The 15,632-nt window shown below is 32.0% G+C and overlaps 3 protein-coding genes across 3 annotated transcripts; 2 read left to right on the forward strand and 1 right to left on the reverse strand.

Annotated features, from left to right (window-relative positions):
* Positions 1-547: 547 nt before the first annotated feature.
* Positions 548-5,252, forward strand: LOC103491225 (ATP sulfurylase 1, chloroplastic). The gene is made up of 5 exons (XM_008451088.3): positions 548-1,137; positions 3,722-4,127; positions 4,219-4,479; positions 4,576-4,662; positions 4,816-5,252. Exons 1-5 carry the CDS (start codon positions 632-634, stop codon positions 4,957-4,959), a joined length of 1,404 nt encoding a protein of 467 aa, XP_008449310.1. The 5' UTR covers positions 548-631; the 3' UTR covers positions 4,960-5,252.
* Positions 5,253-5,845: 593 nt separating this feature from the next.
* Positions 5,846-7,072, reverse strand: LOC103491224 (calmodulin-2/4-like). Its single transcript, XM_051085251.1, has 4 exons — positions 6,854-7,072; positions 6,603-6,760; positions 6,418-6,495; positions 5,846-6,301 (listed from the first exon to the last, which is right to left on the reverse strand). Exons 1-4 carry the CDS (start codon positions 6,933-6,935, stop codon positions 6,125-6,127), a joined length of 495 nt encoding a protein of 164 aa, XP_050941208.1. The 5' UTR covers positions 6,936-7,072; the 3' UTR covers positions 5,846-6,124.
* A 7,073-nt stretch (positions 7,073-14,145) lies between these two features.
* LOC127149393 (threonine synthase, chloroplastic-like) lies at positions 14,146-14,967 on the forward strand. The gene has a single exon (XM_051084605.1). It carries the CDS (start codon positions 14,146-14,148, stop codon positions 14,965-14,967), a length of 822 nt encoding a protein of 273 aa, XP_050940562.1.
* Positions 14,968-15,632: the final 665 nt, after the last annotated feature.

Genomic DNA, 15,632 nt, shown 5'->3' on the forward strand with positions numbered 1-15,632 from the left:
CCAAACACCCACTAAACTTAATTAATTAATATTTTCAACTTCATTCCCCCTATTCATTTTCTTTTCTTTTTTCACAAACATTCTGAAAATCCACTTTAAATTATATTTACACAAATTTTAAAACATTATAAATTGATTTTAAAGATTGTGTAGAGTAGAGGATAACTACATTTTAATTACAAACATAAAGAAAAAAAACTGTTAAATTAAAAATAATTATATTTCCACTATTACTTTTGTGAAATGATTTTTAATATTCAAAATTATGTTTGATAGTGGAAATTATGTTATAGTATCTTTAGAATTAAAGATCTTTTACTTTTAATCGCACAAAAATTTAAAAATATCACAAATTTTTGTTATCAAATAAAATAAACTCAATGGGTTTGAAAAATTTATAAATTAGATGGTGTAAAATATATAGATGGAAGTATAAATATAAGAACCAATTTCATATTTTATTTGATTAATAATTCCAAATAATAATTTTGAAGAAATATTCATTTTGGTTTTGGGACCTAATAAACCAAATTATCCGTACAATTAGTTATTAAAACCCCCATTTCTGAAGAAACATAGACCACCGGGAACCGAACCTGACGCCGGCCCTGACCTCGTGTCTTCACCTCCAATGGCGTCCATGGCCGCCGCCTTCATCAAACCTTCAAATCCCTTTTCCAAATCTCCAATTACTTTCTCCAAAGCCGTCACACCGCCGATTAAGCTCCCAATGTCTCTCAGAGTAAAAAGCAACACCCGCCGTCGGATCCGGGTCTCGGGCGGGTTGATCGACCCGGACGGGGGAAAGCTTGTGGAACTTATTGTGGAGGAATCCATGAGGGGTTCCAAGAATCGGGAGGCTCTGAGTCTGCCCCGAATCAAGCTTTCGCGAATCGATGTGCAATGGGTTCACGTTCTGAGCGAGGGCTGGGCTAGCCCTCTCACCGGATTCATGAGAGAATCCGAGTTCCTCCAAACGCTTCATTTCAATTCGCTCCGTCTTCAAGATGGATCGGTTGTTAACATGTCGGTGCCGATCGTTTTGGCCATCGACGATGACCTCAAGAACCGAATCGGCGACTCCTCTAAGGTTGCGCTCTTCGGCTCCGATGATCGCCCAGTTGCAATTCTCAATGAGTAAGATTATTATTTTCTTCAACTCCGTTTTCTTATTTTTCTTTCAAATATATAATTTTAGGCATTTTCAAGTATATCGTAAAAAAGATATATTTACAAAATATATCAAAATTAGTTATATTTTGATAATATATTTTCTTTCTCTAGTTTTACTCTTTACAACGATATTTCTATATTCTTTACTTTTCTGTGCAAGTATAATTTCAATTTAATTTTTAGTATCTTAAACTTTTTAAAAAAGAATTAAACATTTGGAACTATAGATCTTTTGAGGGGTGATCATCGTTCGGTTGGATTCGAACTGATCGTAGTTGGTTTAGTAAAGTGTCAAATTGATCTCGACATCGGTCGAATTTGTCGATTCAATTTTTCAATCTATCATTCAGTTTATCATGCTCGCCTCTAGATTCTTATGTCATTTTCAACTATATTTTGGTTGACCATATTAATTAAGGAAAGAAAAACCTAAATTTAATAGAAAAATTACTCTTTTTCCTTGTTTAGTTTCAAATTTTGGATTTCACTTTTGCATCCAAATTACCAAGCTTACTTTGACTATTTAAGTTTTTATTAGGGTTCATTTTGGTGTTTAAGGTTAATTTTCAATCAATTTTGGGTAATTATGATGCAAAAAATTTTAATTAGTATGAAAAATAAGTAAAAATGAATTTATTTTAGTTAGTTTAGTTTTTTTTTAAAAAAAATGGATAAACTTACCTTAATACCAATAAAATCTAAGGTGAGTATCTAGTGAAGACTTAAGGTTAGGAGTATAATTCTTGAATCAACAAAAACTATATTAAAACAACTCAAAATTCGGAAGTAACGAGGAAACCATAATATCTATAAACCAAATAAAAATGGGCTCAAGTATTAGAAGTACAAGTTTAACGTTTTGAAGATTAGGGAGTAAATGAAAATTAGAGCATAATGGTTATGTTAGGGACCAAATTGATTGTTTCCTACTCTATATTATATTTAAATTTGAGTTTGGTTCTAGTATATTTTGTTAAATTTAGAGATCGTAAATTTCTAATAAAGAGACGTGATTCTCCTAATTAAATAAAAGTCCAATAAATGGACACGTAGCCATATAAATAGAGGTGCTAATGTCTATTGCTTCGAAAATACATAATTTTGTGTATAATTTTAGTTTTAAATTTTAAAATATTACATTTTTATTTTTCGAACCTTTTTAAAATGAAAAAGTATTGTAATTCTTTATAAAAATCAAACTCTCTAGTTTATGATAATGTCCATTTCGATATTTCACTTTTATTCTTGCGTTTTGAGTTTTCATTCACTGATATTGATTTTAATTATTTAATAAAATAGGATTAATTAATTTTTCTTCATTAATAAAGTTAATTTAAATATTCGTATCCTAATTATTTCACTCAATGGATTTATTAAATGATTTTATTCAAAGAACAAAAGCAAAGAATAGTGTATGATCGAACATAAACTAAATTCAATACTTTAAGATTAAAATACAACATTTTAAAATTTATATACATCTTGGTATCTGTGAAAGATATGGAAACATAATTAAAAACTTTGGAAACAAAAAGTTGTTTTCTCCTTATATATATATATTTCTTTTTATTACATCCATTTCAATATAAATCTGAAGGTTTTTTATAATTAATGTTTCTCAAACAAGCATCATTAAAGCTTTTTCCTCCTAATCTATTTTTTTTTTTTTTTTTTGGCTAACAGTATAAAATCTATAATTTAGAGATGTAAAAATATGATAATTATCGTATAAGCAAATGAGAAATTAAGTATGAATATAAAAGTATGTAAAATTGAAATTATATGTATACTATAGTCTTTTTTTTCCTTGAGTTCATATAATCTATTGGTGGACTTTGTTCAAATAAACAATGAAAAATGATACAATATTGGTGTTGGGAACCCTAAACCCAACTTGGAATTACAATGATGTCATAATTAGTTGACTTATGCTTACTCGGTTTGTTTTGTTTTTGTCTTTTTTGTCTGTTGAACATTGGTTTGAGCAATTCTTTATCAAATTGATTGATTTGATTCAGTTTTTGGTTGGTCTTCAAACTAACAAAACAAGGAATGTTCAAAAAAAAAAAAAAGCGGTAACCTGACCATGGCTTAGGTTAACTTAAATTTTGTGTTGGCTCGAATATTGTAGACTTGTAATTTGAATATAATATATATATATATATATATGTGTGTGTGTGTGTGTGTCACTTTGTAAATGACAATTTGTTCACCTTATATTAAAAAAAAAATGAAAATTTGTCTAAATTATGGAGAGATGAAAAAAATAAAAAACAACCCGCCAATCCAACATGAATTTTTTGGGTTGGATTGGGTTGAACTTTACATATTGAATTCATTTGTTGTCAACTCGAATACTTGTCCTCCAACCGACTTATATATTGGTTTGTTAGTTTTGGAACCAACCAAGAATCAAATTCACTTTAAACCTTAGTTCTTATAGTTAATTCGTACCAATATAATGATTTGATGGTTTAATTGACGTTGTAATAGAAATCTATAATGGGAGTGAAGTAGTTTGTCTGATGGTTTTTGTTGGATTAATTAGTATTGAGATTTACAAGCACCCCAAGGAAGAAAGGATTGCAAGAACATGGGGAACAACAGCTTCAGGTCTCCCTTATGTTGATGAAGCTATTAAGAATGCTGGAAATTGGCTAATAGGAGGTGATCTTGAGGTCATAGAACCAATCAAATACCACGATGGCCTTGATCGTTTTCGATTATCACCTGCACAACTTCGCAACGAGTTCACCAGCCGCAATGCTGATGCAGTGTTTGCTTTCCAGCTTCGCAACCCTGTACACAACGGTCACGCTCTTCTGATGACCGATACTCGTCGTCGTCTTCTTAATATGGGCTACAACAACCCCATCCTCTTGCTTAATCCATTGGGTGGATACACCAAGGCTGATGATGTTCCTCTTCACTGGAGGATCAAACAACATCAAAAGGTTCCTAGCCAGGCACCTCCCTTTTCATATCATATTTCCATTTTCCTCACCATAATGCCACTAAGTCAACTTTTGTAACTCACTTCATTAGGTGCTTGAGGATGGTGTTCTTGATCCCGAGACAACCGTTGTCTCCATTTTCCCGTCACCAATGCATTATGCGGGTCCAACTGAGGTCCAGTGGCACGCAAAGGCAAGAATCAATGCAGGGGCTAACTTTTACATTGTCGGTCGTGATCCGGCAGGCATGGGCCATCCAATTGAGAAAAGGGATTTGTATGATGCTGACCATGGGAAGAAAGTATTGAGCATGGCACCCGGTTTAGAGCGATTAAACATCCTTCCTTTCAAGGTTTTGATGATATGAACTTCTAACTTTTTTGCCACAATCACTTAAATATTACTTCATTGCCTTTCCTATTAATCCCAACTTTCAACTTTAATGTAGGTTGCTGCATACGACAAAACTCAAGGAAAAATGGCCTTTTTTGATCCCTCAAGACCTCAGGATTTCCTTTTCATATCAGGCACCAAGGTACTTTCTCATACCATTCTCCCCAATTCAAGAGAATCGATGTCAGCTTCATAGCTTTTCCAACACAAATAACTGTTTTTTGTCTCTAAAACTATAAGACAAAAAAGAGGGCATAGAGATTCTGAGATGGTGTCTTTTCTTGTTATTTGTTAGATGCGAAATCTCGCAAGGAATAAGGAGAATCCACCAGATGGATTTATGTGTCCTGGTGGCTGGAACGTATTGGTAGAATACTACAAAAGTTTAGTTCCAGCAGACAATGGGAGGATCCCAAAGCCAGAAGCTGTAGCAGCTTAAATTAAATCTTATATACATTATAGTACATCAAATGGATTGCAATAAAACACTTTATCTCTTGTTTGTAATATAAATTTGGCATTCCGTCAGGTGTCTCGAGCTGAATAAAGTCATTTGAGGCAGTGGCCTACCCCTATAACATATGTGCATATGGGGAAGTTGTAACATATAAGAAGTTTGATGCATTTCTTTGAAGTTGGTTAGTGGATTTTCATTTTTATGTAATATATGTATGGTTATATCTCTGTCATTATATAAGTTTGTTTAATGAAGTGAATCATTAGCTTGGTAAAGTTGAAATTTTCTTTCTGGTGGAATGGAATCTCTTTGTGAACAGGATTAACAGGTTCACAAGGCCAACTTTTCCATGGCATCCTTTTTATCTTTTTATCCCATTCGACTTCCTCAACGTATTCTTTTGAAACAGATGAGGACTTCCATTTGCTGTAGCTATTCTGTATTATTCCATTAAACTCAAAAATACAGGTATCTTCCACGGCGGATTTAGCATAAGCTCGGGGTGTTTGAGCCCTCCTCAGCTTTATTGTCTTTATATAATATATATAAAGAAAACTAATTATTTTTTAATATTTATAGTTAGTTTAGTGTATGTAGTTTATTTTCGTGTTCACATTGAAGGAAGAACCGTCGAACTTCCACATTGCTGTGTCATAACAAGGCTCAATTGGGATGCTGCTATTCTTCAGAAATTAACATCATATTTTGAAAATGAAGAAGATGCACTAAAAACAAACTTTTATTTTTGTATTTACAAAGAAAACTGGTGACTACCAACTACCAAGAAAATGAAATGAAGATAACAGGTTTGGTCAAGTTTTCTGGTTCAAGTTGAAAAAGTACACATGTCATAATCACATGACAGAAATTTCTAAAAATACCTCGAAATTGTCATAATCTTTTAGCTATCATAACATGCTATTTTGCTTTCTTTTGCTTCCAAATCATATTGAAATAATATTGCATACAATTTCATTTCTATCTATCTTAAACCATATTTTCTTCTAGACTTCCACCTTGATATTAGGTCAAATACTGACAATACAATAAAATAATAGAGATATGAACAAATCAAAGAAAGGTTATCTTTCTTGGTCATTCACAACCTAGTTTTGTCTTTTTGGTTGTATATCATATGATATGATCATTAAAAAAGGCCTCTTTTTAGTAGGATTTGGGACTCATCTTGAGTCATCATCTTAACGAACTCATTATAGTCAACCTGGCCATCACCATTTAGATCAGCTTCTCTGATCATCTGAAGAACTTCCTCATCTGTTAACTTCTCCTCCCCCAAATTAAGCATCCAATGGACATGGCTCAACTGCAAAATAATAAGGAATAAATCATGAAATACGTAGCATTCTTTAATGGGTCTCCTTAAAAATTAACATTCTTTAATGGGTTTCCTTCAAATTTTCAAAAGATTTTGGCTTTTACCTCATTTGCTGATATATATCCATCTTGGTTTTTATCAAACACTCTGAAGGCTTCTTTGAGTTTCTCCTCTGTTTCTTCCTAAAAACAGAACAGAAACAAAAATGGTCTCTCAGATTTTAGAAGAAGAAAAGAAAAAAAAAAAAAAAAACTCAAAACCAACGGGGGGATGAAACGAAATGAGAAACCTTCATGATTTTGGACATCAAGTTTTGGAATTCCCAAAACTCAATTGTTCCGTTTCCATCAGCATCAACTTCTCGTATCATTTCCTTGAGTTCTTCCTCTGTTGGATTTTGACCCAAATTTCTGATCTCTGCTCTTAGTTCATCAATGGTGATGCGACCTGCTTGTCCAATTCACAGAGTAAAGGCATCAATTGAAGTCATTAAACAGAATTGAATCACCATGTTATAGAAAAAGAAAGAAAATGACCTACCATCTTTGTTTTTGTCAAATAAAAAAAAAGCTTCTATAAGTTGATCCATTTGTTCTTTAGTCGGAGCTTCCCCCATTTCCATGGAAACTAACAGAACAACTTCAAAGAACAAACAGGAAGAGCAAGAGAGCAAGAGAGAGAGGAGAGGATTTTGTGAGAATCTATTGATATATATAACCAAAAAATCTTTTTATTTTATTTTTCTTTTTAGAAAACTACAACCACAAACTATTAAATTATAGTTTTTGAAAGACCGACATATTATAATGTTGTAAATGTCTTAAAAGTCAAAAAAAAAAAAAAAAAAAAAACTTCGTGACCAAATGACTGTCAATAAAAGCTATTAACATGGAGAAATTTAACTTAGATGAGTTCCCAATAAACAGTGGCGGATCTAGGAAATATATCGATTTAAATTAGGGGGTTGACAATAGAAGTAATCACTAAGCTAATAATAAATATTAATAATTAGATAGTTTTCTTTATATATATTATATAAATACAATAAAGTTGAGGGGGCTCGCCCCCTGGGCCTATGCTAAATACACAGAAAATGGGGGAGGGAGTGGGGAAATTTTTTTCCCCGTATTTTTGACCCCGACCCTGGTCCCACCCCGCCCCTATAAAAAATATAATTAATTATAAATAAATATATATAATTAAATATAAATATAAATATTTATTTATTTACTTATTTAATAATATATGTAAAAGAGGAAAAAAAAAAAGAGTCTTTTTAATAATATAACAAAGCGAAAAGTTATTTACACTCTATAGAACAATTTCAGAAACGGAAAAAGCCTATAAGCCCACAATGCGAAATACCAAAAATACCCCAAGAAAAGCGCGATTAATCGTCCGCGCGCGTGCGACTAATGTTAATAAATGATTATTAGATAGCATCATGTAGAATATTATACAATTGATACACGATCTTGTAAACTACCAAATACATAAACGATCAACAATAAATGCTAAACGATAACAAAATACTTTAACGATTATCTTTAATGATCGCGTAAATTATCTTTAACGATTATCTCATATGTGCGTTTGATAATGTTTGAAAATATAAACGATAATCAAATATATATAAATGATAAGGTAATAAATGGTAAAAGATGACGAAAAAGTTTAAGTATACACGATCGTGTATAGAAATTTCAACGATCGTTTATATAAGTATAAACAAACAATTACAAAAATTCCAATAAATCGTAATTACAAAAATGTCATAAAAACGAAGGGGCTATAAAAAGGTGAAGGAACTTGCTCAGGTTCTTTCTTTCATCGTCTTCCTCGTCAATCGTTTATGTCCTGGTAACTACTTCAATAAAACTATCGCGATCGACGATCTGACTTGCATACAAAAAGGTTTGAATTTATATTCATTTCGATCTATCTCCATCATCCACATATATCTAGCACAATCTATATTACATACAAAGAAATCTTAATCTATATTCATTTCGATCAATCTATATCTGTCGCGACCTATCATACATACAAACATGTCTCTTTCTATACCGATTGTATATATTTCATTGAATATAATTTATATTAGTCTTCTTTTTTACAAATAGATGGTGAGCAAGAATCAAAAAGGTCCGAGTCTATATTCATTTCAATCTATCTCCATCATCCACATATATCTAGCATGATCTATATCGCATACAAAGAGGCTTTAATCTATATTCATTTCGATCAATCTATATCTATCACGATCTATCCCACATACAAACATGTCTGTTTCTATACTGATTATATATATTTCATTGGATATAATTTATATTAGTCTTCTTTTTTACAAATAGATGGTGAGCAAGAATCAACAAGCATCGTGTAGCAAATCAATAAGGTGTAAAGCAAAGACAGAAGAAAGAAAAATAAAGAAAGAAAAGGAATAAATGTAACAAAATAAAATGTGAATATCTGTCTGTATAGTGTTGTATATTTGTGTATCTTTTTCTTTATAGCGCTCTGCATTTGTAAGTTTGTTTAAACTTACCCTTGTTTGAAACATACTATTTATTATGTCATTCAACAGGTGAAACACTATCCAAATGACATTATTATGAAAGATGAACAAAAAACCTTAGAATTACTATATACTACAACTTAGAAACATTGAATCAGATCAAGTTAAAAATAGACAAAAGAATTCTCTCTCGAGTTTTGACAAATAGTCATTTTGGTCAGTTCCTTAACATTAAAATGGCCAAAAGACCAACACAATTCCTGAATTTTCTATTAAGAAAACAATGTCATACAAAAAAAAAAAAAAAAAACTAATGTCCTTGCTTTCCATTTCAATGGACATATAGCAGAATTTGGGCTGAAAGACTTTTGTTTTGTGACTGGACTAAAATGTCACAAATTCCCTGAGTTAATCTAGGAGAAAGAAAAGAAAATGGTATGAGAAATGCATTTTTCCGTCATGATGACTTTATAACAAGAAGAGATATAGAAAGAACTTTTAAAGCGTTCTGCAACGAGGAAGACTCATTGAAAGAAAAACTAGTAACCTCTATATCTTAGAAGCATTTTTAATTTCCAAACAGCAACACAACCACATAAATCTCCTACATTTAGACATATTGGATAATGAAGAAATCTTCAAAGGCTATCCATAAAGGAGGTTATCATACATCTTAACATATCAGTTCTTGAAAAAAGCATCCTACAGTGACAAGGATGCTGTATACCTCCAAGGATTTCCCCTAGCTTTAGTCTATTGAACTTTTGAGAAAATACCATGACTTTCCAATTTAGATGTTGGGTTTGGAAGAAAGCTTGCAACGGAAGGACCACCAATTGTAATATGGGAATGTTTGGAAACAAGTGACTGGAGGACTCTAAACATCGACATTTTTTAATCTGAGAATGTAAGTAAACTTGAGCATGCTTTATATATGTCTATCTAGATAGACAATGAAAGATTTTCTATCCATGTCTATCTTGAATAGATGATGATATAAATCTATCACTGTTTATCAATACCTTTGTTACTACTTTTTAACTAATAATCTAATATCATTTTATTTGTAGTTCTCCATGAAACCTCTAGACTCATCAGAAGAAGAGTCTCAAACAATTTTGAGATATTTCAAAAATATTGAGAAGCAGAAAAGAAAAGAAAAAGCAACATGAAAAAAAGAGAAAGAAATGGGAAAAAAACAATGAAACAAATAAAATCTTAAATGAAATAAGTGAAATCAGAAAAAAAATCAAGAAAAAATAGAAACATAACAAATATTATTAAGACAAGGAATAGAAGAAATAAAAAGCATGTTGATAATAGTTATGACAAGCTTGAATGTTCTACCACCATCAGCCAAACTTTAACAACAACAGAATGAGAAAGAAATTGTATATACGAAAGTTGTGGAGAAAGATAGACCACCTACTTGTAGCTTTGATCTTCTTGATGATGATGAACAAGTTAATACAATGGTGAAGTATGCAACAACATATTGCCCTACGGTTAGTGTCATATTCATTATGTACTCCTTTGTTTTGTTTAATGTTCCTCAATTTCCAAATAAAATAAAACACGATTATGTTGTTTCTTTTTCTTTACAGGAAACTGCTGTTTTGGAAACATAAAGTAGTTTGGAAACAATAGCAACTACAGATTTAGAAACACCCAAAACACAAATATTGTCGTAGGTTTAACTCTTTTCCAAACAATAAATATAACTCGTATAGACAAATATAATTTATCTATCTGGATATGTTTTCTTCATGATGTCTCTGAACATTCTTACTTTATATGCTTGTAGATAGATGAAGAAGGCGAAAATAACAACCGGTTTATTCATTTAGGAACACCAAAAACATAAGTACTGACACATGTTTTAATTTGTTTAATATACAACTGGTTTCACGATCGTTTACATATAACAAAATGATCGTTTAACATAACTAAATGATCGTTTAACATAACTAAACGATCGTTTAACATAACTAAACGATCGTTTAACATAACTAAACGATCGTTTAACATAACTAAACGACCGTTTAACATAACTAAACGACCGTTTAACATAACTAAACGACCGTTTAACATAACTAAACGACCGTTTAACATAACTAAACGACCGTTTAAAATAACTAAACGACCGTTTAAAATAACTAAACGACCGTTTAAAATAACTAAACGATCGTTTAATTATATTAAACGATCGTTTATGTATTTCACATGACTGTTCGTTTAGTTTGTAATTCTTTAATTTATATATTTTTTAATTCTTTGCTACTCAACTGGTTTCGTGATCGTATATACATATTTAAATAATCTTTATATTGCACGGCTGTCTATATTTTCTTGTACAATCATTTTGACAGCACATTATCTTTTTACATTTAGATAATTGAATTTAAAGATAAAGAAGTTGAAAATAGGAGCCAGAAAGACAAAACAAAATGAAGCCAAATTCAATTGGGAAATATTGTAATCATTGAAGAGAAAAATAGAAAAATAAGGGGAAGAAAATACAAAAGATACAACAAAAGGAAAACAAAAGTTGATTGAAGAAGATGAGTTTGATAATAACAAAACTGAAACTGAAGAAGAAATTGACACTAAAGCAGTCAAGAACCACAAGAAGTTAAAACAAAAGGAAACAAGAGAGAAATTAAAGAAATGCAAAAGAAAAATAATGTTAGTCAGCAAAAAGAGACAAAAGTCTCAACACAAGAAGAAAGCAGCAAGAGAAACGAAAGAAGAATGTCAACTCAAGAATACATTGATACTGCTCCATCCTTCGACCTACAAATTTCTCAATATTTTAGAGATGATTTATAGTGTTTGTAAAGTTTCAAATCTTTAAATTTAACTTTTGAAAATTCCTTTATTTTATACTTGAGAAATTTGTATTCCATTTCACTCTTTATATCCTATACTATCTTGTAAAACGTATAAAGGGATCAATTACATTTATTACCACGATCGTTTATATTCAACAACACCATCGTTTAATCGTATAAATACATAGTCGCTTAAATAATATACTCCACGATCACGTAAATTGTACAACATCATCGTTTAACAACATCTTATAAACGATAGCCTACACGATCGTTTAGTTGTACAACATCACCGTTTAACATTATATCTTTTTTCCATTGTTTAACAATGCGATCACTTACATTTTTTTACTTAATTACATGATCGTTTATATATATATATATATATATATATATATATATATATATTAAATAGTAAGGAATGCGATTTAACATTTTAAAAAAAGCACGTGAAATTTACAATATTACCCCTTTGGTAAAAACAACTAATATATATGTACCTCCTTCTTCGTTTTCTGTCACTTCGCAATACACAAATGCACTGATCAATCAGGATTTCCTATTCCATTTTTCTCTCAATCCATTTTTCTCTTCAACGTCAAAAGGTATTTTGCTAAACTTATCCTACTATAACGTTATGCTTCATCTTCTTTGTATTTCAAACGTTTCCACTTCTGTCTTGAAAACTATCTTTATGTTCTTAAATTCTTATTCTCAAGCGTTTAGGTTTTCGGGTTCGTTTAAACTTCTATTCTACAGATTGTTAAATGTTCCAATTTATCATTACTTGTCGATTAACTATATTATGAATGTCTTTCTGTTTGGATTAAACGATCTGTTACATCAAGTAAACGATAGTTTAATTTTAGAGTTTATGGTTTAGTGTTTTATAAATGATTGTGTACATAACGAAAGTATATTATGATCATTATTTTCAGGATGGTTATACCTAGCGAAAATATTTCCCTGCCACTGTCTCATGCCAAGGGCATAAGATTGACAGTCTTATTAAGGATAAATTGACCAAGGAACAGCTGCAGATTTTCGACAAAACAATTTTTGGTTCATTGCTGAATGTCAACATGGTCTTCAACGGCCAGTTGATCATCATTTCTTGCTGAGGCAGATACCTGAAGAAGCCAACGCAGATGGAATCTATTTTTCAGTTTTGGGGAAAAACGTTCGTTTCACCCAAAAGGAATTCAACATCATAACTGAATTGTGGCCAACAAATATAACATTGAAGAAAGATTGTGATAACAAGCGCTTATAAAGCCTTCTATTCGGATCTGAAAACAAGAAAATAATAACATGCTTGGAAGTTGAAGAAATTTTCAAGAATTTTGAGTTTACAAATGATCACGATGCTGTGAAGGTCGCCTTGGCCATCTTTATAGAAACTGTGATGGTCGGAAAGGATAAGAAAACACAGTTTGACATGGATATTTTTGGAAGAGTTGATGATGAAGAATTATTTAAGAGCTTTGATTGGTTAACTTTCTTCTACACTCATCTGCTCAACGATTTAAAGACAAATTTACAAGGAAAAAAGAAGCATACGAGTTAAAGAAGATAAAAAGTTCCAAAGCAATGGCATACTACAACATCAAAGGCTACGTGCTTACTTTTCAGATAATTTTTATTTGTTTATTTACTTTAATTAAATACAAATTAAACATCAAAGTTTGGCATATTTGTTTAAATGTTTTAGGTATGGGCTTATGAAGTACTCTCAACTGCAAGTGAGCACTTGGCCACAAAAAACAGTAAGGGATTGATCCCTAGGATATTGAGATGAAATTGTACACAAGCTCCATCTTACAAAATGTTGCAGAAGAACATATTCGACAACAAAAATGTAAGTAAAACTTGTCAGCGATCGTTTAATACAATTACACAATTGTTTACATTTTAACATATACGATCGTTTAGCTTAATGCAATATCGTTTATATTCAATACCATATGTAGTATCATATTATTTTATAAACGATTGTTTATATTAAAAATTCTTTAATTGTAACATTGCAGACTATTGTTAAACCTAAACTGAAGCTATCAACCCAAGAGAAAGCTTTCATGGAGAGTCGAATTCGAGGGGATGATGACATAGAAATGGAGGACGACGAATCCATTCTAGATACTAACAAAAGTAATACCAATACTCCTGATCATGCAATCACTAGAAGAAATATGACCTTTAATGTCGGTTGTAAAAAATGAAAACGGATCTTTAATGTCGCTTTTTAAAATGCGGATGTTTAATGTCGGTTTTAAACCGACATCAAAGATGAAGGATTAATGTCGGTTTTAAACCGACATTAAAGATCTATTTTTTTTCTAACCGACATTATAGATATCAAACATAATAATTTTAAGTTTTTTTGGAGTTTCATATATAAAAGATATATTTAGGGTTTCAAACCCCAAATCACCGCCGCCGCTGCCTCCTCCATCTTCACCCAAAAACCTTCACTCCCAACAATGGCTACCTCCTCCCTCTTCAACCCCACCATTTCTTTCCCTTCTCGCAACCCCAAGCTTCAATCCACCCCAAAATTCCGCAACCCCATTCTCAGAATCCCTAAAGCTACCTCTGATTCCTCCCCCTCTCCACCAACTGACGGCTCTCCCCCATTGTCCACTCTCAAGAACCGTCGTTCTGCCGACGAGAACATCAAAGATGAAGCCCGTCGCCACTGTGCAGCCTCCGGAGAAGATCGGAGCAAATTCTCGGCCAAGTACGTCCCTTTTAACGCTAGCCTCGACTCCACTGAGTGCTACTCTCTCGACGAGATCGTTTACCGAAGTCGATCTGGTGGGTTACTCGACATTCAACACGACATGGAGGCATTGAAGAAATATGACGGCGCCTATTGGCGAAACCTCTTCGATTCGCGCGTGGGGAAAACTACGTGGCCTTATGGTTCCGGCGTTTGGAGTAAGAAGGAATGGGTGTTGCCGGAGATCGATCCTGACGATATTGTAGGCGCTTTCAAAGGTAACTCAAACTTGTTTTGGGCTGAGCGTTTTGGCAAACAGTTTCTGGGTATGAATGATTTATGGGTTAAACATTGTGGGATTAGCCATACTGGGAGTTTCAAGGATTTGGGTATGACTGTTTTGGTTAGCCAAGTGAATCGGTTAAGGTATGACTGTTTTGGCAAACACTTTCTTGTGAGAGGAACACCTTGTACAGTGTTCACAAAATCTAACGAACCCAAGTTTGTGGAACAAAGAAAACTTCAACAAATTTATAATAGGAAGAAAGTTTTATGGAAGAAAAATGTTTATGAGAAAGGTTAAAAACCAATTCGAAGAAAAAACATATTTATAGATTCATGACCATTTGGATAGTCTATTCCTCAAGTTGGTTAAAATTTGAAATGGTGTCTATTCATAAAGGAACATGCTACTCATGGAGTTAAAAGGATACAACCCTATACGAATAGTTGTCTACAGTTTATTCCAATGTATACAATATACATGGTGAAGTGGACCAAGAATTTTCAACCTTGTTAAAAAAAAAGGATTTATGTGAAGGTTAAGACAAACAGAAAGGTAAAAGATTCTTCTCCTACCCCTCTCTCAACCACTGATAAAGAGCCTAGTTGAATTTGAATTTAAGAGCTAGCTCATGTGAGCAACAATAGAACGACTTTGAATATATAAACTATACAAGAGAAAATGATAAGTATACAATGCTTTAAACTTCCCTTCTTTTCTATGTTTATGCTCAAATCTTGTCTTCATCTTTATTTTTTGTTTGTTTCAAATATTTGGGGAATGCGATTTTGGTTTTGAAACTGATGGAGATGAAATTAAGGAACCAAATGATGAGTGTTTTCAAAAGAAGACGCAACCATGATGTGAACCGAACAGCTTTTAGCTATTGAGGATTAATTTTGGTCGAGGATGGTTCTTTCTTTCTTTTATTATTATTATTATTATTTTTGTGGGTTTTGAACTTT

The sequence above is a fragment of the Cucumis melo genome, chromosome 5 (assembly GCF_025177605.1).
Source record: "Cucumis melo cultivar AY chromosome 5, USDA_Cmelo_AY_1.0, whole genome shotgun sequence".
Taxonomy (NCBI): Eukaryota; Viridiplantae; Streptophyta; class Magnoliopsida; order Cucurbitales; family Cucurbitaceae; genus Cucumis; species Cucumis melo.

Excerpts from the sequence above, each read along its gene's own strand:
- LOC127149393 (XM_051084605.1), top strand. The coding sequence starts at position 14,146 with ATGGCTACCTCCTCCCTCTTCAACCCCACCATTTCTTTCCCTTCTCGC.
- LOC103491225 (XM_008451088.3), top strand. The coding sequence starts at position 632 with ATGGCGTCCATGGCCGCCGCCTTCATCAAACCTTCAAATCCCTTTTCC. Across the intron at positions 1,138-3,721 it reads CCAGTTGCAATTCTCAATGA|TATTGAGATTTACAAGCACC; the intron begins GTAAGATTATTA and ends TGGATTAATTAG. Across the intron at positions 4,128-4,218 it reads GGATCAAACAACATCAAAAG|GTGCTTGAGGATGGTGTTCT; the intron begins GTTCCTAGCCAG and ends TCACTTCATTAG.
- LOC103491224 (XM_051085251.1), bottom strand. The coding sequence starts at position 6,935 with ATGGAAATGGGGGAAGCTCCGACTAAAGAACAAATGGATCAACTTATA. Across the intron at positions 6,496-6,602 it reads TGATGTCCAAAATCATGAAG|GAAGAAACAGAGGAGAAACT; the intron begins GTTTCTCATTTC and ends TTCTGTTTTTAG. Across the intron at positions 6,302-6,417 it reads GATATATATCAGCAAATGAG|TTGAGCCATGTCCATTGGAT; the intron begins GTAAAAGCCAAA and ends ATTATTTTGCAG.